This window comes from Culex pipiens, chromosome 1 (genome assembly GCF_016801865.2).
Source record: "Culex pipiens pallens isolate TS chromosome 1, TS_CPP_V2, whole genome shotgun sequence".
NCBI classification, from domain to species: domain Eukaryota; kingdom Metazoa; phylum Arthropoda; class Insecta; order Diptera; family Culicidae; genus Culex; species Culex pipiens.
The window spans coordinates 101,443,084-101,470,805 of NC_068937.1; the positions used below are offsets into that span (position 1 = coordinate 101,443,084).

At 39.3% G+C, this 27,722-nt stretch overlaps 1 protein-coding gene across 2 annotated transcripts in view; it reads right to left on the reverse strand.

Moving 5' to 3' along the window:
* Nucleotides 1-27,722, reverse strand: part of LOC120425433 (band 4.1-like protein 5) — a 58,618-nt gene that overhangs the window by 11,988 nt on the left and 18,908 nt on the right. For both annotated transcript variants that reach the window (XM_039589963.1, XM_039589964.2), the window contains exons 2-4: nucleotides 3,518-3,665; nucleotides 3,267-3,443; nucleotides 2,988-3,196 (exon numbers count right to left, since the gene is read on the reverse strand). In XM_039589963.1, coding sequence (XP_039445897.1) covers nucleotides 2,988-3,196; nucleotides 3,267-3,443; nucleotides 3,518-3,665 — 534 coding nt within the window. The remainder of the gene's footprint in view (nucleotides 1-2,987; nucleotides 3,197-3,266; nucleotides 3,444-3,517; nucleotides 3,666-27,722) is intronic.

The window sequence follows — 27,722 nt, forward strand, 5'->3', positions numbered from 1 at the left end:
CTTATCTGCAAATTTCGTCACGGGTAGGCCTTTGTTCCCAAGTTTAAAATCTTTATACTTGCCTGGAAGAAAGCGCTCCCTACCACTGAGCCTCAACCCCTCTTTGGGTGGTTCTGAAGATGATTGTGGCGGGAGCGCGGGCAACGGGTCATCTTCAGCAAAGGACACGTCGTCGTCGCTGCTCTCGGCCGACTCGAATGCATCTTCAGGTTCTTCGTCAGGCTCCTCTTGTGGTTCCGCGGCTTCCGGTGGAAAAACCTCTTGAACGGGATCGGCTGGCACGTACTCCCAAAAGTCCAGCCGCACACATGTCCGCTCCGGTCCACTAGCCCTCGGTTCAGCGGTCACTCCACGTTTGACCACTCCTTCCGACACGAACGTCACGTCTCGGCTGTCGATGATTGACTTCGTCTTCTTGTCGTACAAGCGGTACGCCTTGGTGTCCTCTTCGTAGCCGGTGAGGATGCATTCCACGGCTTTCTTGTCCCACTTGCGGCGCTTCTGCTTCGGTACCTGGGCCATTGCGGTCGTGCCGAACACTCGTACGTGTGACAAGTCTGGCTTGCGACCTGACCACGCTTCCTCCGGAGTTATCTCGATGCCCTTCGTCGGCGATCTGTTGATCAAGTAGATCGCAGCAGCCACAGCCTCTGCCCAAAACGGTTTTGGCAGATCAGCTTCGAACAGCATGCACCGAGCGCGTTCCACGACAGTCCGGTTGACCCTTTCTCCGAGTCCGTTCTGCTCAGGGGTGTACTCCACGGTGGTTTGGTGACGGATCCCCATCCCCGACAGGTAGTCCTGGAACAGCCGATTCGTGTATTCCAGGCCGTTGTCCGTCCGAATCACCTTGAGCTTGCGGCCCGTTTGCCGCTCAGCAGTCACATGGAAATCCTTGAAGCACTGCAGAACCTCTTCTTTGGACTTGGTTCGCAGAAAGTAGACGAAAATCTTGCGCGTCTTGTCGTCGGTGAAGCTGAGATAGTAGCGACAGCCACCCAACGACTATCGGAGTGTACCAGGTCCAGGATTCCAGCCGCACGGGTCCCTGCGTGGCTGAATGACAACCGCGTCTGCTTACCTTCTGCACAGACAATGCAGCTTCTGCCACACTCGTTGCCTTCGAACTTGATTCCGTTGACGAGACCGTTCTTCAACTTGATCAGGTTCTTCATGCACATGTGTCCCAAACGCTTGTGCCACAGCTCAGCAGTTTCGCGGGAAGAGCACGCCAGCGCTCTCGGCTTGATCTGGTCCAACTTGAACAGCCCGTTCGATCTGCTCCCAGTCGCGAAGACACTGTTGTCTTCATCGATCACCTCACATCCATCTTGGTTGAACACGACGGTATGGCCTTGATCCACGATCTTCCCGACGGAAAGTAGATTGACCGCCAACTCCGGCACGAGTTCAACGTTCTCGACCTCGATGGTGTCGTCGTAGCACGTCGGCTGCAACGTCGTAGTTCCCTCAGCAACGATCTTCATCGCCTGGTTGTTCGCCGCTATTATGCTTCCAGACGTTGTTCGGGGGTTCTTCAGCAGCGCCTCGTTCCTGGTCAAGTACAGCTCCCGAATCGAAGTACCAATCGTTGGCGTCGTCCGAATCCAGCACCGAGAGCACGGCACAGAAAGCTTTCTTCTTGCCGTCGCGGTCGTTGCGCACTGGTTCCTTGGCTGTGCAGTCCCTGGCGAAATGGCCAGCTTTGCCGCAGCGATGACACTTCGATCCCTTCGATTTGCTTGGAGCAGCACTCGGTTGAGACTTGCTCTGCTTGTCGTCCTTGTAGCGTCCCTTGGAAACGTACGCTTGTCTTCCGGCTGGTTTCACGGGCAGGTCGTCTTCCTGGAGCAATTTGGTTTTGATGGCGTCACCAGTGATTGCGATCCCAGAATTTTCGAGCCCCATGACCATCGGACGATAATCCAGCGGTAGTCCCGCCAGCAGCATCATGCCGATCCATTTCTCGTCCAGCGGGAAGCCGATTCCGATGAGCTGATTCGCTGTAGTCGTCATCCGGTTCACGTACGCCTCCATGGACCCACTGCTCGCCAGGTTCGTCGTGATGAGCTTGTGCAAGAGCGCCCACTGACGGGTTAGTCCAGTGTCCTCGTACAGTCCGCACAGCTTCGTCCACAACTCCTTGGCAGTCTTCGCGTTCTCCGCGTGGTGGAAAATCGACGGATCGAGGAAGAAAATAATTTTCCCTCGGGCGATCCGGTCCTTCTTCGCGTCGACGGCCGCGCCTTGAGCTGGTTCAATCACGTCCCACAGGTCCTCTATCTCCAGGTACGTGCGCACTGCGAACCTCCACGTCCGCCAGTTGTCACGTCCGACCAGCCGCTCGATCGGCGGATGGCCCCCGGCTCCGTAGTTCTGGCCACGAGCCTCAGGTTGGACAGCACCTTGAGCACCAGCAGCGGCACCGCTTCCGTCTCCGTTAGGCATCTTCTCTAGATTTTCCTACTTCTTCATGAAATTCTTCAGTTTGAAAAGTACTAAACTTCTTCTTCGAGAAAATTCTTCGAGTTCTTCAGCGTTCCGGAACCCACTCTGGGCCCATAACCTCTTGGGGCAGAGGTGGAAATAACACGTCTAGCGTGGGTTACGGTTTAGAACAGAATGAATATTTATTGAGCTGCCAGGTAACAAACTAACAATTACAAATCCATAGGTTGCTTGATCATCTCCAACATGTTCATTAAATAATAACAAAGATTTTTTTCTTTGATGAAATTTATTTTTGCAGCAGCTCGTTCATTTTGCGTAGTTACTTATTTGACGTTTGTCTGCTGTTTAATTGTGCTACAGTTTAACAACGCCCAGTTACCGAACAAGTACTGTATTTGAGTTTTGACAAACGTTTGCATGTACTGACTTTAGTCCAAACCCTTGTACCATCAATAATTCTTTACGATTCGGGAAGTGAAACATTATACAAAATTTACTTAAGTGCTCGTTACAAAGTTGCCCAGCGCAGTACTCACCAGCACGGTGTGCATGTCGACGCCGTACATGTCCAGCCACTTGACCTTGTTCAGGAAGCTCGTCTCGGCCTGGGCCGGCGTCAGGCCGGCGCACTTTCTGTACTCGTCCAGGATCGCCAGCTCCAGCTCCTCCGTCTGGTTGGGCACGAACCGAAACTCGGACACGGTCGCCGCCGTGTGGATCGTGTCGTCGTAGTCGCCCAGCTCAGCTGAATCAATAGAAATATCGTTTAGTTGGTGTGTGATTGTATAATTGGATGGGGTGTTTGCGGTACTGACATTGAAGGGCGAGCGCGGCCAGCTCGGAAGCCTGCGCATCCGGACACTCGAGCCGGCCATCGAGGAGATCCTGTTTGAGCTGGAGGAAGAACTGGTACCGGGTGAGTTCTTCGCGCAGCGTGTTCGGTTCCGAGGAGTAGAACTTTACTTTGAGTCGCAGGGTGTACGGAGGGCCAACTAGAAAAAAAAATTGGTGAGGAGAGACGTTGTTTGAGAGGGGGTGTTTTGTTTGCACAGCTGCAAGAACTTACTTTTGACCTGCTTCTTGATCGCTTTCGTCGGATCAAGCCAGTGCTTGACGTTGTTGGCATCGGTGTACTGCAGCCCAAAGTAGTCCTTCTCGATGAGGTCCAACGAGTAGAAAACTTGCTCGTATAAATCACCGGCCAGGGCTTTTTTCTGCAAAAGGCAACAAGAGAAAAGAAAATAAATGGTTAGACGTCGGGCGAAAGGTTCAAATCCGCTAAAGAGCACATGCAAATGACACCATTTAGTCGGGACTGGCGCTGCTGCTGCAGTCAATATCCGAGACCGGCGCGATATCTGCTAAAGATAGGGGGGCGCAGCAGAGTGCAGTTCGCTGTTTGCAAATCTCAGACTTCAGAGTCAGAGGCTGCGTCTGGAACTGTATCGTGTAGACCTCTATGGGAAAATTGTCAGGGCGAAACGTGACCGCGCGCTCAAACTCGCGGAAAGAAAAATATCACCTCGGGACATGCAACTCACCGTGACTCCTGCTGACGGAGGAGATCTATGCGCGAGTTCGATTGCGACCGGCTTAAGCAGGGCTTAGGGTCTCAGAAGGTAGGTAGCGCAGTTTTTGAGTAAACTGCTCTGTACACTCGAACGAGAGCGGCCAAATCTTTTTACAAGGGTGGCTCATTAGGGTGTAATAACAAAATCGATTTTCCAGCACAGCAATTTTTCAGTTCCTTTTGGGGTCCTAAACAACTCCCCAAAGTTTGAGAACGATTGGTTCAGTCCTCACATTGCGCAAAGCGATTCAATTTTCCATATAAATGTTATGGGAAAAACCATTTTTTTGAATTTTGATATAAAAATCCACGTTTCACACTGTACTAAAACCGGATTCATATTTGGATGTTCTGGAAGATGCTCTACAACTTTCCCCAAGAGAGTATGGTGCTAACTTGCTCCTGAAAGTAGATACAGCGTCCTCAAAACTCATCTAAAACGTGATTTTCGAGCAAAAAACACGTTTTAGACGAGTTTTGAAAACGCTGTATCTTTTTAGATGATGAACAAGTTAGCACCACCATAGAGCACATTTCAGAGCAATCAAATATGAATCCGGTTTTAATATAGCGTGAAACGTGGATTTTTTAAATATCAAAATTCAAAAAAAATGTTTTTCCCATACAAATTTATATGGAAAATTGAATCGCTTTGCGCAAAGTGGGGACTTAACCAATCGTTCTCAAACTTTAGGGAGTTGTTTAGGACCCCAAAAGGAACTGAAAAGTTGCTGTGCTCACTAAATTTGAACAACTTTATTTTTTTCCATGCAACCATATTACACCCTAGTGGCTCATATTATGCATCAGATTTTTTTTTAGGAATTAATCTTATGCGACTTTTGTTCTTTAAAAACTTTACTTTCATATTTTGTAAGAACACCAACCTCTCTTGCCAACCAAATCGATTCAAATTATGCAGTTTCTAAGCTAAAACCTAGCCAAAACCAGACCAACAGAACCGAACCGGTATCTTTCCCAAATCGCCCGCACGCCAGTCCGCTACTTTGTGCAAGCTTTATGATGTTTGTACTGGAATACAAAGAACCAAACCAAACTCCAACACACAACGCAGAGTTGCGGCTCAAAAACAAAACAAATACACACAAACACACACTCCAGCCAACACGAAACTCATTGAGCAAAAATGATCAGCCAGAAAAGGTAAGAAAGGTGGGTAAAAGACGAGAAAGATAAGAAAAGAGAATGGAGAAAAAAAAGTTGTTTGACAGAACATTCGCGATCGCCCTCTGTCATGTTTTGGCCTTTATTAGGGTAGTTTGGTGTATGTTGGAATGTTGATACATTCTGGTGTTTTTTTTTTGTTGATATGGATAACGACTTTAAAAAAACATAAAATAAATTGAATAAAAAATTAGTTTTCTTTTAAATTTTCAACATATTTTTTAGTTTTGTGACAAGAATCTTGTTTGACGTTTTTAAAATTTTAAGGTAAAGTATTGTCTAATTTTCAAGCTCCCAATTCAAAAGTATCAACAGCAAAATCATTTAGTCAGTTATAAACAATAAATTGTTGAATTTAATGTTTTTTACGTGCAACACGATTAATTTCTATAACTTTGTTGAAATTACCCCCCAGTTACCCTAAAACCATTGCAAAAGTCGCAAATATTATTCACTTTATTTGCTTGCGATCTGCAAATTTACGACGACTGTGTGTTGATCGTAAGCACCACCACCACCACCTTGAAGGCGAACTTTTATTTGTAAGCGTGTTGGGGTTGTGGCTTTGGCGTACTTTCAGCCTGTGTAGCTGACTTATTAACTGTTTATTTGGAGCAACGTGGTTTTATTTAAGGGTGGCATCGAAGGAGTGTAGTGCAAATGCATATGGTTCGAGAAAAACAAGGTGAGTTTTGCGCGACGTGTGTTTTTTCATTGTTATCCGAGCATTCGTTGGAGAAGGTTGTCTGATTCAACATGACTCGTCGCGTCCCGGCGCAAAACGCCGGCAATATCGCCCTACCTGCGGCTCAAGCAGGCAAAAAAGTGGGAATTTCCAAAAGGAAGGTTGAGGCCTCAACTGATGGCCAAAAACCGGGGATTTCCAAGAGGAAGGTGCTTTTGGAAGTGACATCGAACAGCAAAAAGACGAAAAAGAGCGACGGTACTGTACCGATGGATGAGGAGGAGGGGAACTCTTCGTCGCACGAGGAGCAGCTTTTGAAGAACAACAAGTTCGCTGGACTGCCTGACGAGGACCAGGTAGCGGAAGCAAAGGAGAATGAAGTGAAACAGCGAAAGGAGAAACTGCCTCCTTTTTATGTGCGGCAATCAGCAGCAACGATCGACTTTCGAGGGGGGCTGGTTGAACTCATCAAGTCTGGGAAAGTCCAAGGCAACATTCGTCTGTGTCAGGACGGATTTAAGGTGCTGGTGCAATCCAGGCAGCACTATCAACTGGTCAAGGAATACTTGACCGAAAACGAGGCGGAGTACTTTACCCATGATGTCGCCATGGATAAGCCGTACAAAATCGTCGTCAGAGGTCTGTACGACATGCCAGTGGAGGAATTAGCTGCCGAGCTAAAAGTTTTGAAACTGGATGTGTTGGCCGTGCACAAAATGAGCCGACGCAACAAAGACATCAAGTACCGTGACCAGCTCTACCTGCTGCATTTGGCTAAGGGATCGACGACGCTTCCTGAGCTGAAGGCAATCCGAGCGGTTTTCAACATTATCGTGTCGTGGGAGCGATACCGACCAGTGCACCGTGACGTCACACAATGCTTCAACTGCCTGGGTTTCGGGCACGGAGGTAAGAACTGCCACCTAAAGCGTCGTTGCGCCAAATGTGGTACCGATGCGCACATCACATCCCAGTGCATCCAAGATTCGCTGGTTAAGTGCCTCAACTGCAACGGTGAGCACTCGTCAACCGACCGAAAGTGCCCCAAGAGAGCTGAGTTCGTGAAAATTCGGCAGCAAGCATCGACGAAGAATCAGCCTCAGCGTCGTAGAACTCCTCCAGCCCTGGTGGAGCAAAACTTTCCACCTCTTCAACCGCGACGCCAGGTCCCGAACTTGGCACCGTTGCCGTTGGATCCCAGGAAGAGAGCTGAGATGAATCAACCGCGGCCGGGCTTCAGCCAGGAGCCGAGACCGTCACCACCGGGCTTCAGCCAGGAGCCAAGACCAACCCAAGAACCAGCAGTTGAGGAAAATGGTAATGATCTTTACACCTCAACCGAACTCCTCAATATTTTCCAACAGATGTCCGCTGCACTGCGTGGATGCAAAACCAAGACCCAGCAGATTGAAGTGCTGACCTCGTTCGTCATCCAGTATGGATCGTAGGTCCCTCAAGCTGCTGAATTGGAACGCTTGCTCCATTAGGAGGAAGAACTTAGAGCTGGTGGATTTTCTTCGCGAGAAGGAGATCGACGTAGCTGCCATCACGGAAACTCATCTGAAGCCCGGTGAAAAAGTTTATCTGCAAAACTACAAGATCGCGACGCAGCTCGACAGGACCACCTCTGGAGGAGGAGGTGTGCTTGTCGCTGTTCATCGTGATCTCAAGCCACGCCGGCTGCCACACTTCAAGCTGGACATCATCGAGGCCGTTGGGGTGGAAATTTCCACTTCGGTTGGCCCAGTACTCTTCATTGCTGCATACTGCCCACGTCAGGTGAATTCCAGAGATGGTTCAGCAGCAAAACTGAAGAGCGATATCCAGAAGCTGACACGGCGGTGCGCAAAGTACATCATCGCTGGTGACCTCAACGCGAAGCATGAAGTTTGGGGCAACAGCAGGAGGAATCGGAACGGAGTGATTCTGCACAACGATCTGCAAAACGGATACTACAACGTTGTGAGTCCAGATCGTCCAACGAGGGTGGCTCGGTCTGGGAATCACTCAATAATCGACTTCTTCATTACCAATATGGCTGAGAACGTGGCTCATCCTGAGGTGTTTGAAGAGTTGAGTTCTGATCACTATCCGGTGGTTGTGGAGGTTGGAGCATCCGTTACTCCGCAGCGGCAACCAACCCGGAAAGATTACCACTACGTTAACTGGCAGCAGTTTCATAAGGTAAATAACGAGGGAGTGGGTCAGTTTTTGGGTAATGAGGGCGGTTGTAAGTTGTGGGGATTTGTTAACTATAAATGTGATTTGTACACAGAAAAAAGTTTAATTTGGGAAGGTTGTAAAATGGGAATATTTTACCAATAAAAATTAAATAGAAATGAAATTCATAAGAAACTGATGAAAAATTCCCCAGTTCCTAATGTAAAATTACACATTCTTTTGACATAAAATCTGTCACCATTCCCAGATGTAATATTACCGTATTTTTTCTACTGTATATACAGTCCAGACTTGGTTAATCGAAGTTTCGATTAGGTATTCGAAGTTTCGATTATCCGTAGTTCGATTGTCCGAAGTTTTGATTATCCGACGTTCGATAATTCGAAGGTTTGTATGGGACTTCGGATAATCGAACCATTTTTTTTTTATATTTTTATAATTTTTGACTATAAAGATCAAATTCGAGTACTCCCAAGTAACATTTTGGGCTTTATCAAAGCTGTCACAACCGCTATAAAACCTATCAGCCGAAACCAACATTAAAACCACTTAGTCGTAACAAACTCCCCAGAACCTCGATAAACCCCACTTAAAACCCCAAAAGGACCTCCGCAAAATGTTTTTACGGCCTATTTATAAAACCTACATAGGAGTTCAAGGCTTTACAACTGAATCCTAACAACCTCCTCAAAGCCTTAATAAAACCCTTTTTTAAACCTTTTTTTAAACCTTGTTAGTAGTTAGGAAAAAAATACATTTCATGGTCTTTTGACAAACAGATTTTATTCTGGCAAAAAAGTCTTCGTCTTGCCAACTGAAATAATGGAGATAGTTGTCAAAAATAGCGATGATGATATCATGATATGATAGATATTGGAGGTAATTAAAATAATGTCAAAGCTTATTCCTCACAATTGGTGGCTCAAATTTAGCTGCGCTTGAAATTTTATCGATAAATGTGGGGGAGATAAAGCCAAAAAATATCAACTCGCTTCATCAAAAATATTTCTTCTACTATCACAGTTTTAAATGATTTTTTGTTGCATTCGCATGTTGTATTCAAATGTTTAAATTATTTTTGAACTTCTATGGCTGTGCTAACGTTGTCACAAGTGCATCATAATTGTGTGTTATCATCAAAATTTAATCAAATTCATTATTTTTTTTCTGCCAAGATGGCGGTCAAACATATTCAATCAGACCACGCGTTTAGCGCCATTTTTAAGCATTGCTATTTGGCTGCGTTAAATGCTCTTTAGGAGCTTATGTTTTAAAGTGAGCTTTTTGCATACCTAATTGCACTTGACAGCTACAACACTTGCGATAAAACCGTTTGGCATGGCATTGCCCTCTGGTTTTCAATCCTCTATTAAAACTTTCATAAAACCTGATTGAAAGCCAGTCGGCTTTTATTTTCACCAGGTTTTATGTCCGAGCCATAACACCTTGTTAGAATCTATTAATTAGCTTTTCCTTATTGGTTGCGGTGAATGCCCAAATAAAACTATGAAGCAGTCAAGATGCTACCATGAAACCTTAATAAAACTAGGTGGTGGCTAGTTGGTTTTAAATGTTACTTGGGCTGTGCCCCAATTTATGAATGTCTGATTGCTTTTTAAACTGAAAACCCCATTTTCTCAATATTTCGTCACCGCCATTTTGGCCGCCATCTTGGATCAAAAAAATCAAAACCATTTTTGAGTAGTTTATGGGTCAACCCATATATAATAATAAGCTCGACCACCAAACTTTTTTCCGTGTTTCGATTATCCGAAGATTCGATTACCCGAAGTAAAGTTTTTCTGAGGCATTCGGATAATCGAGTCTGGACTGTAATGTCATTCTCGCGTGCGATTTTATAAAAAAAGTGTTCAATTTAATAAAACAAATTTCTTCAAAATGATGTAAAGCAATTCAAGAAGATTGTGCAAATTGAATTTTCACTGCAAGTTTTAATGATTATTCTGCCGTTCTACGCATAATTGTCCCATGCTCAAAAAAGGGCAACTGAAATAAAATTTTTCGATCGATTTCTGTGTTTCTACGCATAATTGTCCCGTGGGTGCCTATTCGCCCTATATGTCCCTAATCACCCCGGTTAACATTTTATCACCCTTATTTGTAATCCTCTTGCAGGTAAACAGGTAAACAAGGTGGGACTTGGTGGGAAATGTGCGTAGTAGTTCAACGATGGGACAAACAGACTTGGAGTTGTTTTCAATAATTTTCTGAACAAAGTACTAGATTTTATGTGGTTTTTTGAAAGTATACGTAGAACTAAACTTAAAAATCATAAAAAGTCAGAATCGTCCAAAAATGACATAGGACAATTATGCGTAGAACGGCAGTATTAACGTTTAAAGGTGTTACATCATTAACAATGTAACATTTGGAATTCTATTTATTTTTTTTTTCTGTGGCAAATATCACTAGTTAAAAAGGCGTAACTATTATGACTTGTAAATGATAAGTTTGAAAACAAAAAAAAAATGGAAACTTAGATACAATTTACCAAAAAAATAAAACAGGTCTTAATTCGCATATTTCCAAGAACTTAAAAACCTTTAAAAGATTCGAAATATTGAACATTGTTTTGAAACTTATAACCTGAAGATCAGCTATATTTTGAAAATGTACTCAAATATATTCTCACTATGAAAAGTTACCCCGTTTTTGGCAACTAACAATCCGTTTTTGAATTTCAAGAAGATAAAAACGAACATATCACCCATAACAGACATTTGAGTATGTGTCATCACGAGAGACACAGTTCCCCGCGATAAAATGACAATGTGTGGGTGGGTAACCGCGATGATCTGCCCCCTGTTCACAAGTACATGATAAGTTTATCTTCCAAAACTATATGATCACTATTATTAGCGCAGGCGTTAGCTTCATGATCCACTGCACAGCTACACACAAACGAAGTGCTTTGTTTTTGTTTAGTGTACTACAGAAAGAGTGAATTTTCTCACGCGGTATCATCATTTTTCTTAGCAAAACTGGGTGAGATAAAGAAAGAGAAGAGGGGGAAAAACTAAATCCACCTTGCGCATATTAAACGTTGACTGAACCTGACTCGATGACGATATTTGACGATTCTCACCGGCTACATAGAATGAGTCAGCAAGCGTCGTCATCTTCTGTGCTGACTATTTGTTACGGGAAGCACTTTTGGAGAATGGATTTTTCGTGTAATGATAACAACCTTTCAGCTGAGGATTGATATTTGGGAGAGACGAAAATAAGCTATTTTTGGTCTAGACAGGTTGTCGTGATTCTTGTCATTGACCTTGAATCACATTATTACTAAGAATTCGTGCGCTCGAATCCAATTAACATTTATTAGGGGCTTATCAAAATGAAAGAGGGGTGCATCAATTTGGAAACTAATCTATTTTTAACATCTCAGCCAATCAAACAGCTATAACAGCAAAAATAGATAAGGACATCCCCTTATCACACAAAAAAAACATTAAGCACATTCCACGAGCCGCAAATATTGATAAAGACATTAAAATCAACATTTACAACTACTCAACCGGACTCGACTCGATAAGTGTCCACATGAATCCAATCAGCGAAAAAAAATACCTCCCAAAAACGGCAGCCATTGACCGATTGTCAACATGGTGTAAATTTTACCTGTTCCTGTACCCCCGAGTGTGCATACAGAAGTGTTATGCACACCGAAAAAGAAACCTGTCCGTGTCCCCGTCCAACACACGCTCAATGTAAACAAGCCAGATAAAGCACATCGATAAGCCCCATTCATGAAAGGGGGGAAGGAAGCGAAAATACGTCACAAAAATATGAAATGTTTCCTTTTCAAAGTGCTGTATTTTAACCCTACTATGCCTATCTTAATGATGATTTGCAAACCATTACAGTAATAATCAAATTAATGTCTATTTATATTCCAAAGTCAATTTAAAAAAAAGTGGACGTCAGAGGGTTAACGACATTGACCATCAGCGATACCTCGAGCAATCCATCATTACCCAGATTTTTCCAAACGAAAAAAAACTAAGCCAAACAAACAAAACTTAACCCATCTCAACCAAACCGTTTGAAGAGAATCAAACTGTAAAAAAAATAACACATAAATGCCTCTTCCCTTCGCAAAGTGTTGGTCTTGGCATACCATTCTGAAAATAGCACAAGCACAAGCGGAAGGGAAGCAAAACAAATGCCCGCGGATTCCATGGCTAGATGGACGGACATTGGGTGACGTAAATTCCGACGTAAGTACAACTCAAAAAGCGGACACTTGGACGCTTGGAATGGAGATTTTTGCGCAAGAAGAAAGCAAAAGGGCGCAAACTAATAAACTGAAAATACGGAGTTAACGAGGCAGGCTGACGGCAAAAACGAAATGGAACGAGTTCACTAGAACAGAGTCAATAAAACGAGAAATTACGCTAATTATTGCGCTGGAAGCCCTCCGCGGGGCAGACGCCAAACGGTGTCAGCAACGTGGACGTGGGACCTCGTGCAATGGCCAGATTTAGCGTTGGGTTTGGCATATATATGCTTGGAACTGGTTTAGCTAGTAGTAATCATTAAGCTGCGTGTAGAACGCCTGGATCATCCATTCTGGATGTAGAATGATTTCTGCATTATTTTTTTCATGAAATTTATTGTGACATTACAGAGAGTACATGTTTTATGTCCGTGAGCCAGAAGAGGGAGGAGGAAATAGTAGTTTATGCAACAACTTGCAAAAAGAACAGTTTTTTCAGCAAGCGTCGTACATTTATCCAACGAGGTCCACCGAGTTGAATGAATACAACGAGTGCTGAAAATATCAAGTTTTGCAAAGAGTTTAATACATCTTTTTTTTGCAATTCCTAAAAACACCCTTCGAATGGAATTGTATTTCAAATGTCCATGTATTTTATCAATCCACCGTTTATATCAATACGATGTTGAAAAGCATTACTTTTAAAACAAGTGTTAAAAAGTTGAACTTTTCAGCATCTATTTCAGTGCTGAAAATAAGAACTTTTCTGCACTGGTTTTGGAAAGTGTTTCTATTCGATTCTGTTACTTTTCGTAGAAAAAAGTAAGCTATTTCGACGTTCGAGAATGAGAGGAAAAGTAAGTAGTTTCACGACGGAATAAAAAAAACATTTTCTTCTTTTTTACTTCACTTTTTATAGGTGGTATGGAATCATACTGACCGTAGTAGCAAATTGCTAAAAGAACTTCAAAAAGAAATGTTCAAAAAAAAATTGAAAAATGATTTCGGATTATTTGGAAAATTTCTCACTAAGAGAAGATAAAATTATTTTATAAATAGTAAATTTTATGTGTTTTTGAAACACGATTCCAGCAAAATCTTCAAATTTATAGGCATTTTGAGTACAACAAATTCCATGTAAAATGTAATCAATTCGTGCTTTGAACTAAAGCATAAGCATAAGCATAGGTAATCAATTCGTGCTTTGAATTAAGTTAAAAATGCAATATAAACCGATATGTTTATAATCAAAACTGGTTTGAATAATTTTAGTCAAAAATCTGACTTTTTAGCAATTTTACCATAAATTCATATGTTTTTTTGTTAACAAGCTTATAAACTTGTTAACAAAACAAAACCGAAGTTGTGGTTTGGTTGAGCGAACTTTTTAAATTTGATTTAAACAAAAAAAAATATTCTAGGGTGAATTTTACAGGCATACATTCAAAGTCACCCCGGAATTCGAAATAATAATTTTAACGCAACTATTTGTTTTAAACTCTTCTGAAAATATTTTTTTACAAAACACAGTGCATATTTTAGTGACCTTGGGTAGCCTACCCCAATACATGCATCAAAATAACAATCTTGTGACAAACCAAACAAAAAAATATTGAAATCCTATTAATGTCACCTCAGTTTACGGTATATTGATTTTCTTGGCAATATATAAAAGCACAGATATCGAGTTTTTTTTAATAAGTTTTCCCGAGCAGGGGTTAATACCACACAGTAAAAAATAGTGTGATTTCGGAAGGTGTTATTTTGTAAGGTTGAATATTACCTCTATAATTTTGTAATGTTACTTCAATTTTGACTGAAAAAGTGGCCTTACACCAGAAAAGTGATTAAATTACATATTTTCAGAAGTAAAATTACAATTTTTTTCTGACATAAAAGATGTACCCATTCTCAGATGTAATATTAACATGATTTTTTTTTATTACATGATTTTTTTTTCTTAACAAATATAAAAATAAAACGTGTTTTTTAACAATTTCTACATTTTTTATCGAAACTACACAGCAAAAATTCCGATGGAAAAATCGCATGCAAAAGCATGCACACACTGCATGTATAATTATTGTGAACACAAAAAAAAAAGTTGCAACCGACGGGATTCAAACCCAGCACCATCAGTAAGGACTGGCGCCTTAGCCCGCTCGGCCATCAGACCGATGAAGAATTGAAAGGATAAACGCATATATATGAGCATGACATTTCGGTCAAGTAGGTTTCCCATACTGGTGGGCTACATATTTCAGAGTGTAATATGACATAGAATTTCATAAAATAATGCAATATTTATTTTACACCCAGACCTTTTACACGCAGCTCGATTACAACTTTTTTTTTGCTTTGGCCACTCTGGAACCGATTCCGGAGCATCGGCAAATTGTATGGAGAAAGTTATGTAAAATCAAATTTTGATCACAGGAGGCTGAATAAGCACAAAATCAAAAAACGTCAACAAACGTTAAAAAGGCAGAACGAAGTTTGTCGGGTAAGGCTTGTTGTGATATAATTTCCATTGTTTTTTCACTGGCCAAAAATTGAAATGGACTTAAAAACGGCATCAAAATACCAAATTTTGGTATTAATACCAGCGACCAAAGTGTGCCCTTGGTTGCCTAGTAATAGATGGTAAAATACCATGGAATCATACCAAAATCATGTATGTGGGTTGTGAAAGACCACAGGAATACCAAAATCTGATTTTCCAAGGGCGTGGGAATAGCAAAAAAATAAAACCATGGCAATACCAAGTTTTGGTATTCAGGCAATGTTCCATATCCAGAATACCTCAACTTGGAACTGAAATGGTTCAATTTTGTAGAATTATTTTAACCCTTGGAATAACATTATTTGGTATTGTGGTGGTTTTCCACATACACGATTTTGGTATGATTTCTTGGTATTTCACCATCTATTACTGGACAACAAAGGGCACATTATGGTCACTGACATTTACCAAAATTTGGTATTCATGTGTTGTACGTCTGATGTTACATAAAATGTCATTAAATAGGCAAAATATATTTTACACCCCGGCCTAATACATGCAGCTGGATTACTGCCTTTTTTTGCACAGTTAAAAAAAACAGTACAATTTTGAAAAGTCGAAACATTGTATGGCTGAATTAGGACCACTTCTTTTATGTAATTTTTCCTCAAAATTAAACATAAAAAGATGTAAATTTCACACACTTCCAAGGTAAAATAACATATTTTTTCTGACAAAAAATCAATGAACATTCGTCAAAGTTTTTTTTTACTGTGCAGTAGAAATGAACAGTAAAAAAGCAGGGGATTTCTACAAGTCCAACAATAAACAAACAACGAGTAACTACAAGGGTTAACGCCACATGACGTCAAACTGTGTGTGATTAAATCCGCAGTCGGTCAACGGAACCGAACAAAATACAAAATCCACCAAAGAAAGACCGCCACAAAGGTTTACACACTGAACCGTTCCTGGCGGGTTTCGGTTGCAATGTCAGTCGGTTGATTTTGTTGCTGCGCTAAATTGCACATGCTTCACGCATTGCATCAATTTCCAAGCTTGGGCATGGGCAATGGAGTAGCTTGGAAGTGGTGGTGTGAACCGCCACGATCAGCTGATCTCTGCACCATCCGTCAGTCAGTCAGTCAGTCAGTCAGTCAGTAAGTGCACGAGCAATTAAGGTAAATCGGTTGTTGTTTTTTTTCGCGCTTTTTGCTTTTGATTTTTTTGTTTCGACTCGAAAGACCCAGTTTCTGTGGGAAAAGAAGCAGAAAATACCCATTAGAAAAGCTGTCAGCGCCGCGTTGGTTAGGTTAAACTGTTGCTGCTCTTGTTGTTGTTTGGATTGAGTTTTCTTATTGTTTTCCTATAGTTATTTTGTTTTTACTATAGTTTTTTTTTTTTTTTTGTGGGCTGGAGCTTGCCTCTTTGGCATGAATTTTTCATTGCACATTTTCGGTTCTCAAAGCCTTTCTTGCTGGCCCCTCCCTTTATGGCACCTTAATATAGAGCTGGGAAAAGGTCGTAACTCATTTCGTAGGATGATGATTGTGGTGGCGGTGATAGTGGTAGACCAAAGTGTGTACTTTAGTTCGGGATGAAAGTGAGTTTTTAAGAGGGGAGTAAATTTTACCGAACATTATCGCTTCCACTTGCTTTTATAGCGGACTAAGTTTTAAATTTCATTTGGAATGTCTGTTTTAGATACATAATAGATAGTCGAATGCATCAAAAGAAAAATTCTTTCAGTTTTTAGTGACAATTCCAAACTCAGGCGTCAATTTTGGGTCATTTCAGGGCTTTACGAGCCCACGCAGAAAAATGTTTTGTAGAATCAGCCTGTACGAGGTTTGAATCAACAAATTTTTTATTGAATATAAATAACAAAAAAAAAATGCGTTGAAACAAACCTTGATTTTCTCAATTCCACAAAATTCTTTTGTTGTTTTGAAAAAGCTGCTTTGACGTTTAGCGTTGATTCAACAAAAATCATGATTTCAAATCAACAAAACGTTTTGTTGATTCAAATATGCCTTATTTTTCTGCGTGTCCGAATACTTAATATAAGCTTGATTTGTTCAATTTGAAGCTTTCACAAGGAAAATCTGTCCGCTGACTTTCTATGAATTTTTGCTAAATTTCAAGGGCTTCGTGTTACAGAGAACAACTTTGCCGGAGAGTGTGGAGATCCATTTCTTTGAAGAATTTTATTGAGTTCATAACATGGTTCCTCAAAAATCAAACTTCACAGAAAAAAAAAGTTGAATTTTGGAATGTTGAAAATTTGGTAGGTTGAATATTTCCTCTTTATTTGTGTAATATTACATAAAAAATGGGTAAAAATGTGAACCTGATGAATATTCATCAAAAATTGATGAAAATTCATCATTTTCTGTGTTAAAATTTATCATTTATTTTGCCACAAAATCTGTCACCATTTCCTGATGAATATTACCATCATTTTTTTTTCTGTGTTGAGCAACTCTCTACGAAATCGGCCGATTTCGACCATTTTTGTGGGGGGCCTTCCCTATGACCAAAGAAGCTATTTTGTGTCATTGGTTCACCCATACAAGTCTCCATACAATTTTGGCTACTGTCCATACAAAAATGGTACGTAAATATTCAAACAGCTGTATCTTTTAAGTGAATTTTCTGATCAATTTGGTGTCTCCGGCAAAGTTGTAGCTATTGTTGAGGACTATGAGAAAAAATAGGTACACGGAAAAAAATTGCAGATTTTACTATCAACTTTTTTTCACAAAAACGCAATTTCCCAAAATACACATTTTTTGATTTTCGAGATTTTTTTATATGTTTTACGGGACATAAACCCGCAACTTTTGAGCCATAGAGAAGCATGGTCAAAAAATCTGCCGCCGAGTTATGATTTTTTGAAAAAATAGTTAATTTTGGAAATAAATCGAAATTTCATGCAAAAACAAATTTGTTTCAAGATATAGCCACCGAAAGTTTGATTTTAGCGAAATATTTGCAGGCTTTTGATTTTTTTAAATAGTGACCATGAGTGACCATTTCTAAAAATATTTTTTTTGAAAAGTTCAGAAAATTTGCTATAAAATTGTCTAAGAGACTTTGAAGATGGGACCTCGGGTTGCTGAGATACAGCGGATTAAAGAAAAAGAAACACGAAGATTGAAGTGTTCTAAGTCTCACCCAAACAACCCACCATTTTCTAATGTCGATATTTCAGCAACTGATGGTCCAATTTTCAATGTTAAAACATGAAACATTTGTGAACGGAAACAATATTTTGAAATTGTTATAATCGAGACTAACATTTCAAAAGGGCGTAATATTGAATGTTTGGCCCTTTTGAAATGTTAGTCTTGATTCAAATATTTTAAAAGTATTGTTTTTGAAAAGATCGGAAAATTTCACAAATGTTTCATGTTTTAACATTGAAAATCGGACTATTAGTTGTTGAGATATCGACATTAGAGAATGTTGGGTTGTTTGGGTGAGACTTAGAAAACTTCAATCTTCGTGTTTCTTTTTCTTTAATCCGCTGTATCTCTGTATTTTTAAAATCGAACAACTGCAAATATTTCGCTAAAAACAAACTTTTCGTGGCTATATCTTGAAAACGGGACCCTATATCAAAAAATCTGTAGAGTACTGTTCGATGCCAAATTCAATTTCTCATTTCAAAATTAACTTAATCCACCTATGTGGTTGGTGCCTTCCTCACTCTGTACAAACAGTGGGTGACATGATGGGACACACACATTTGGACACAAATTTCATCTTTTTTTTAGATCCGGAATCAAAAAGTACCCAAATATCACTGAAGTGGTCATAACTTGAGACAGGGTTGACAGATCATCAAAGTTTTGGACAAATTGGAAAGGTCTTTCAATTACCTAACCAACGAAGGGTCGGATGATAGATCCGGACATAGTTTACATACGTTTAAGTGAGACCCGGATATTTGTAAAACACATTTTTATACATAACTTTTGAACTACTTATCGAAACCTCAAACAAAAATAGCGACGTATGGGACCCTAAACCGAGTCTAATGCGACCGGTTTGACATAAATCGGTTCGGTTGAGAAAACTGAGTAAGAATTTTGGTCACACACATACACACATACATTTGTTCAGTTTTCGATTCTGAGTCGATAGGTATACATGAAGGTAGGTCTACGACGTTTCTGAAAGAAGTTCATTTTCCGAGCAGGATTATAGCCTTACCTCAGGTGAGGAAGGCAAAATAAAGACAATTTTGTTTTTGCATGAAATTTCGATTTTTTCCAAAAATCACTATTTTTTCAAAAAATCATAACTCGGCGGCAGATTTTTTGACCATGTTTCTCTATGGCTCAAAAGTTGCAATTTTTTTTCCGTGTACCTATTTTTTTCTCAATAGTCCTCAACAATACCTACAACTTTGCCCAAGACACCAAATTGATCAGAAAATTCACTCAAAAGTTACAGCTGTTTGAATATTTACGTACCATTTTTGTATGGACAGCAGCCAAAATTGTATGGAGACTTGTATGGGTGAACCAATGACACAAAATAGCTTCTTTGGTGATAGGGAAGGCCCCCACAAAATTTGAACCAAATCAAAAAATGCACTTGCTGCTTCTGTAGGAATAAACTGCAAACCATGCATGTTGGTAGCGGCCAGAGGAGCTTGAATAAAAGTTGAAGGGCGATGTTACAAATTCTGTACCCTGTTCAGAGTTTACGAATCGCTTCAATTTAGTCGTCAAAGCTTGTTCCGTGGATTACGAACAATAGGATTAAGAGGTTATCAGGATTTTTTTAAATTAATATTCAATGTGTGGAATACTTATTTCAATGTTTTGCGAAATTACCCAAACGAAAATGTACATTGGACGACTTAAAAGTATTTATTTCCAGCACATTTAGCTCACCCCACTGCTCTCGACAGCTTGGAACCGATCCATTAGCCGGTTTCAAGTTCATCACCAGCGCGAAATAGCCATCACTTATTGAATCTCTGACACAACCGCCACTCACCATGAATGAATCATCGATTTTTTTTTTTTTTGCGAGACTCTTCTTCACAAACTGCAATCATTGACTCGCTTGACGAGCTCAGGTTGCCAATTGGTTATACATATGGATGTGATGGCAACACTGGCCTAGTGCCGCGCAAAAGTGGTGTCGTCTGGATTGCTCCAATCAGTCAGTAGCAGAAGCAGTAGCAGACAGACGGGACGGATCAATTACAATTGCGCACCAACACCAGTCGGTAATCCGTTAGAATCCAATTGCGGATGAGTTGTCCCTTGCACGCGCCGGTCTTAGCCGAGGCATTGTCTTTGATCACGCGTTGCTAAACCAGATTAGCCGCGCGCCAGGTTCAAGGCATGACGACCTGTTCGTGACATTTTTTCGGGGGACGAGACCACACGGGGAACCCGAACCGGATCCCGCAATCAAAAGAGACACTTCCGTGCGTGACTTTCTCCACGATTTGGCCATTATCCATCGTCATCAGTTCAGCTCAACCCTAAAGCGCCAAAGGTCTACACTACCTGCAGCCAGCATTGTCACCTACATATCGGTGCTAAGACCCAGAAGGTAGACGCGACTCCCATGCATTTCCGAAGGCAGACCAGACTCCGACGTTCGACAACGGTGATGAGAACTGACGTCTTGACGAGCTGGCGAACACAGAAGAGGAAAAAAAAGGGAGGAAAGAAAACACAAACAAAAACATCCAAAAGACACGCAAAACCCGCGTGTGACCAAGTCATTTCCTCATCTGATCTGTTCATCACACACGCACACAACTTAAGGCTACTACTTAAGGTGCCGGCTGAAGAGAGCTTTGACTGTGTGTTAATTATTCACCGTTAGGTCTGTGGTATAATGCGGAGAAACACCTGTGAAATGATGATGATATTCTCGTTGAAGGGTGGTGTTCGTGATGGAGGAAGTGACAGTGTGAAGCAAGATATGACAGTGCGAGATTCTTCTGAAGCGTGCGCGTGCGAGTGCACATTCCGAGTGAAATACCGGCGCGTCACTCGATTATTTCGACTAAGTGAGTTGTTAAAGAAGATGATTGCGGTGGAATATGGGTGCGAATTGATCGAAACAAATTTTAGAGGTCAAGTACAATTTAGTAAAAAAAAATAGCAGTTTCAGGGTGGTTACAACTTTCCCAAAATCAAATCCGCGAAAACCGCGCCGAGCTTTTTCAAATCCGCGAAATCCGCGCCATACATTTTTTCGCGAAATTTCAAAACAATTCAGTGTTTTTAAATACTAATTAAGTATAAGATTCAAAATCACTTTTATCAAACAAGTTAGCAAACGCATTTATTTATTGTTCATTTTGTAAGAACTATTTTAAAAATTATTAATAATGTTTAATAAGAGAAATTGAAATTTGTGAAATAGATTTGGGGTTTACAGATCAATTATCAAGAAATAAACATTCGATATATAAAATAAATATTTGGGTGAAATAAACTTTTTTTTACTCTAATATATTTTATTTTAAATTTATATTCCATCTTTCATTTAATTTGGTAGGTTGCCAGAAATTATTAATTCTGACGGTTAAATGAGTTAATACCGCTGACTTAAATGAGTTAATACCGCTAAACAGCGATGGCATTATTAAGGATTAGGAATACAAATATTTTTCAACTGGTTAGGTTTGTCTTAACATTTATATTTGAAAAAAAATGTACTGGGTTGGTCAGTAATGCTTTTTCCAAAAAGTTTATTTGCCATAGTATTTTATGATTTACAGTCCAGACTCGATTATCCGAAGGTTTGTTTGGGACTTCGGATAATCGAATCACGAACAAAATTGTTTTTTCGTATTTTTTCATTTTAGTCAAATTTGAGTTGTTGATTGCCTATTAAAAAATACATAAAATGCTTTTTTTTCAATATTGCATCACCGCCATTTTGGCCGCCATCTTGAATTTAAAAATCCTAAATCATTTTAGCGTAGTTTAGGGGTCAAACCTAAGCTCAACAATCAAAAGTTAGACAACAGGCCTTCGGATAATCGAGTCTGGACTGTATACTAACAGTGATTCTTCAAAACTTCAGATTGAAAATGTGTAAAATAAATTGTCTACGTCAAATGTGTTTGTACCATTGTATCTTCGCCCTTGACTATCGAAACTATTTAACTTAAACAACTACATTTGTTCTCATGAAAACGCATAGAAACATCCATGTATTGAAATTTAAAAAAAAGAAATGTCACAAAGAATTCGAAAATGTCTTGGAAAATTTAGTCTTTCTGATTCAATCTGATTTTAATTTCAAATATAAATTATAATCCTTTTTATTTAATTCAAGTTAGGTGTGAAAGACTTGACTTCTATTTAACAATTTTATCAATTTAAAATAATTTCTATTTATAACATATTTTTCTAAAATAATTTCAACAATTACTAATAGTTAACCATTTTATGGCTGGAATCAGAGTTAGGTCTTTTTTATTAACTATTTTTGAATAATAAATACACTCTATTATGTTTTTAAAATGAAAATAAAACTTTCAAGATCGCTTCAGAAGGTCTTATTAAAATTTAAAAAGGTTTTTTTAATATAATATTATCTTTCGAATATTAAAAAAAATTGCTCAATTTTCAAGATTATGTAGTTAATTTTTCTTCCTCAAAAATTCCCTGGGCCTTGTAAAGTCAAGGGGCATGATTTGATCCTAGTGCATTAGTTAAAATTTGGGTATACATTCTTTTTTATAAGCACTATGGACACCACTTCATGCTACGAGAACTCGCTTTGGCGCAGCCCCAGGGCTTAAGCGTTGACCGATAAGCTGTCTTCGTGAACTAAGTAGTTCTCCGATAGTGAAAATATCACAATTGCACAAGACACCGCTGCTTCTGTGACTTTTTCACTATCACAATGTGGGATTTAGGTGGGACTTCAGGATAGTACAATTGATTTGTTGCTTAGCATTAGCATTTAAAATAAATCTGTATGCTTTCCAAATCTATTTGATGATAAATTTAGTTGCAATTGTTAAGTTAGAGTAATGCTGTCAATAAACTTTGATTGATGTAGAATACTAGGCATTCTTTTATGTCAAATTGTCCATAGAGTCTCGATCAATCAATAATGTAATGATATCGGACAAAATTCGTTGATCTGTTGAACTAACGGTTTTCGGATTATGGTTGTATTGACCATTGTTGCGAATCGAGGAACTACGGATCTTTTGACGTAAATGGTCATTTCTTTTTAAAATCGCGATTATTATCCTATTTGTATATCAGTTCACAAATTTTTATTGTTTTTTGATAGAAGTAGTACTACAACAGTTAAAGGAACGTTTAGTTTTGAACATTAAGTTTAGAGGATTTTAGATTAAAATTTAGATTTTCAATCCAAAGTAGTTAGCAAATGAATATTTGGACTTAAATGAATAATTGAATAAGTTGGACTTATGAATAACACACAACTGTGCATTTATTCTAGAGTCAGATCCATACAGCGTCAGTGTTTATTTGGTCGAAGTGTACTAATTCATTGGCAGATCTGATTCTAGTTGTAATGTACGACAAGACTACTGACGGACGTGACAGGACGAGGGCCCAGTTTAGAGGTTTCGACATCAACGATGTGCGGCTGGACCACCCTTCCAAAAAAAAAAAAAAAAAAATTTCTTCCTCAAAAATTAAAACATATTTGATTTTTTTTTTATGGCCGATTTTTTTTTTTTTTTTTGATTGCCTAGCCTAAGTACAAGTTGTTCCTCTTAGTAAGATGTCAGACAAAATCTTTAGCGATTGAGCTTAGTTCAGTTATCATCTTCAGAAATTATAAAATTTAAAAATAAATAAAAAGGAAACCAATCGCTCTCGTAGATCGCAGTATGGTGATCACTACATTTATTAAATCAAAAGTTTAATCAGATCAAACTTTGTTGATTCTAATTTCTTTCAACATCGCGAATAATAACCAGCTTTTAGCAATTTTTTTTTAAAAAGGCTTGGAATTTTGTTTTTATTTTTTATGTTAGGCTGCTACAAATATTTTTAAAAGTTTTTGTCACCCCCCCCCCCCCCCCCCCCCTTCAAAATTGGCCCGAAAAATCAGGGGCAAAAAAAATATTTTTACAATAAACTTCAAAATTTCAATGAAAATTCAAGTGCAACCAGCTGAAATCAAATTAAAATACATTATCCTGCGTTTAAAATCATTTTTAGCATGTTTGGGTTTATTAAAAAATCTTAAGATTTTTTGAAAATTTTCGATGCAAATTTTTTTTTTTCGATACAATTTTTGTTTTTGTCAGATCTTAGATTTTTTGAAAACTAATGATTGCAAAACAACTGAACTAGTGTAAAATGCATTTTAAAACACTTGTTTCATTTAAATGTGAAGACTATGGCTTGTTATTTAAATTTTTATATTTTTTTATTTTTTTGTCCCCCCCCCCTTGACCTCGGCCAGGGCCGAGGGACAAAAACTTTTTTAAATATTTGCATCGGCCTTATTGATCTTTTTGCTTTTTACCATTTTTTTTTAAATTTAGTTTGAGCCAACAAGATTGAGTCGAATGAGGTTCACTAGTAATTTAAAATGTATTATTATGATCATTTTTCATGAACATTGATTATATTTTTCAAATAACATTATTGAAGCTATGAAACGAATCTAACAATTATTGAATAACAAATTGACAAAAAATCTTGCAAAATTTTCAATAATGATATTTGAAATTGTCAAAAATACTCAATTTCAAATCAAAACATGATAAGGCACTTTATATTAAACAAAAAAATGTATTCAATAAAAAATATTTTTCAGTTTTGTAAATCCGCGAAATCCGCGCCATCGCTGACTAAATCCGCGCCAAATCCGCGAAAATCGCGAAAGTGTAACCACCCTGCAGGTTGTTATCTAGAACTCTCGGATTAGTTTTCAAAAAGCCGTAAGAGCCATTGGTAAACAAAGTTCTTTTTTACATCGGTATTCGACCTACTTATGAAAAATTAATATCAAAAACGCTCGAGATTGTTCATCTACACGTCCTTCAAGTGCCCCAAACTAAAAATAAATGAAATTTTGTCTCATTTTCGAGAAAAACGAAAATTAGTGTAAGAGGTCACGGTGGCTCTTACGGCTTTTTGAAAACTCACACGAGAACTATACTCTTTAAAAAATTACAAGTCTACTTTCGGTCGTTACATTCTGTTTGCACGTTTCAGTATATTTCAAATAACACTTCAAGATATTTTGTTGGCAATCGTAGTGCACCCAAGTGCATTCAAAAGTGTAACTCAAACACTTCAACGGCCAGCCCTGCTGCGTTGCGTTTAACGCAGAGCGGATTGAGTGATCCGATCTCTATCTCATGTTTACACAATTCCGTGAGATATGTTATTTTTCTCCTCAACAGCCTAAACAGCCACGAAAGCCGCCACAAAACAAAACTTGCCACCGCAGTTTAATGGGACGTAGTGTTCGGTGGTCGGTTCCCAATCCCCCTCTCGCGTTCTTTCGTTGAGGTTTACGGAGAAACCGAAAGAATCTTCGACGAGTGTTCGTGAACGAAGAAAAGAGAAGGAGTGATGGAAAGAGAATGCTCACTAGGGTGTAATATGGTTGTATGGAAAAAAGTAAAGTTGTTCAAATTTAGTGAGCACAGCAACTTTTCAGTTCCTTTTGGGGTCATAAACAACTCCCCAAAGTTTGAGAACGATTGGTTAAGTCCTCACATTGCGCAAAGCGATTCAATTTTCCATATAAATTTAAAATCCATATAATGTTTAAAAAAATCCACGTTTCACGCTATATTAAAACCGGATTCATATTTGATTGCTCTGAAATGTGCTCTACAACTTTCCCGAAGAGAGTATGGTGCTAACTTGTTCCTATAAAAAGATACAGCGTTTTCAAAACTCGTCTAAAACGTGTTTTTTGCTCAAAAATCACGTTTTAGACGAGTTTTGAGGACGCTGTATCTTCTTTCAGGAGCAAGTTAGCACCATACTCTCTTCGGGAAAGTTGTAGAGCATCTTCCAGAGCATCCGAATATGAATCCGGTTTTAGTACAGCGTGAAACGTGGATTTTTTAAATATCAAAATTCAAAAAAATGGTTTTTCCCATACAAATTTATATGGAAAATTGAATCGCTTTGCGCAATGTGAGGGCTGAACCAATCGTTCTCAAACTTTGGGGAGTTATTGAGGACGCCAAAAGGAACTGAAAAATTGCTGTGCTGGAAAATCGATTTTGTTATTACACCCTAATGCTCACGCTGGCAATCACGAGATAAAAGAAAAAAACTCACAGGCTATGGTGACGGTCGCTATACCTACTGATACTTTGTGCAAGAATCATCAAATGATAGTTGTTTCTTTTACTCATGTACAACATTGATACTGGAAAATATGAAGTCAAAGTACAGTCCAAACTCGATTATCCGAAGTTTGGAGTATCTTCGGATACAGTCATCCCACATATTTGAAACAGTTTATAGATCCCCCAATATAAAAAAAAAAAAAAATTAAAATCGATGATTGAACATAATGGTTCACTTTTAACTTCAATTGATAGTTTATCTTGAGATCTTTGAGTTATGTGACCGACTCCAAATTTTAACGATTAATACCAATTTTGTGAAAAAAACATTGACCCTTGAAATCTACAAATTTGAAACACTTTTTTCTTACAGATGTAAACAAACTTTGTTTCTTTTCAAAATTGTATATTTATTACAAAATACTGAAGTCTTCATTTGCCAAGAACAATGAAACTCAAGCTTTGTTATCATTTTATGAGTTGCACAATATTTTTTTAAACTTGATATAAAATTTGCAATGGCCTAACACTAAGTTCATTTTTAGACCATTGTTCTATCTAAATTCAACTCAATGAAAACTATAATGGAGTTTAATCTTACAGTGAAAAAAGTGACAGATTGACGATTTTAAAATTTAAATAAAAGTCTCACGTGGATACTTTCTTAATTAATTTTGTTGGGAAATGCATCATAAATAAACAGCTAGCAACACGGTTATGCTCCGAAAACTTGCAAAATTTCGAACCAAGTCCCCATGCGCGTTAAAATTGCCTCAAAATCTCGATCGCTCACCAATCTGCCCAACTGCAGTCAGTGAGGCCGATGTCTTTCCGTCCGGTTCCATCTCAAATCAGATTAACCTTACAAATTGCCCAAAGTGAAACCGCGCGCGCGGTCGCCGCACTTCCGTTTTTCATCTTGCATTGTTAGGTGGCCGTAGTTGCCTCAACTCCCGCGCCCCCGGACCTCGCAGCAGGGTTTCCAAAATAAGCACCCAAACTCCAAGGGTAGGGCCGGCAAAAAAGTGCTGATTTTTATTGCTCGCGATGCCACGCTGATATATTTTGACGGTTGCTCCTCCAGTGGCAATTTGCAATGTACACGTGAAGAAGAAGAGTTTTTAATTTGTAATGCTCTGGCCTGCTGCTGGCAACTGTTGCAGAGTGAGTGAACTGAATTAAAATATGAAAAGTAAAGTGAAAACCATTTTCTGGTGGCCCGGTAGCATCTCATCGTTTTTTCCACCTTCTTTCTCAACTCCGTGGAGTATTTCACCTTTCCCAAGAGTGGCTGGTCAGCAGTAGCCGGGGCCGCCACCACCAGACAAGAAAGAGCTTCCAATTTGCTGCCGAAAAAAGAAAGAAGCGTGGTTACTCGACGGTACGATGATGAAACTTTGAATTACAAATGGAAAAATATGCTCAAGAAAAAAAAACAAAGAAAAATTGAAGCAAAGAAAATCACTTTCGCTTCAAGAGTTTGGCGATACGGATGTTTTTGGGGGTGACTTTTTCCGAGGTTGTTTGCCGAAATGAGCGTTTCCTTTCTGTGTTTCACTTTTCTCATCGATGAAAAATGAAAGTGCATACAGGTTAACA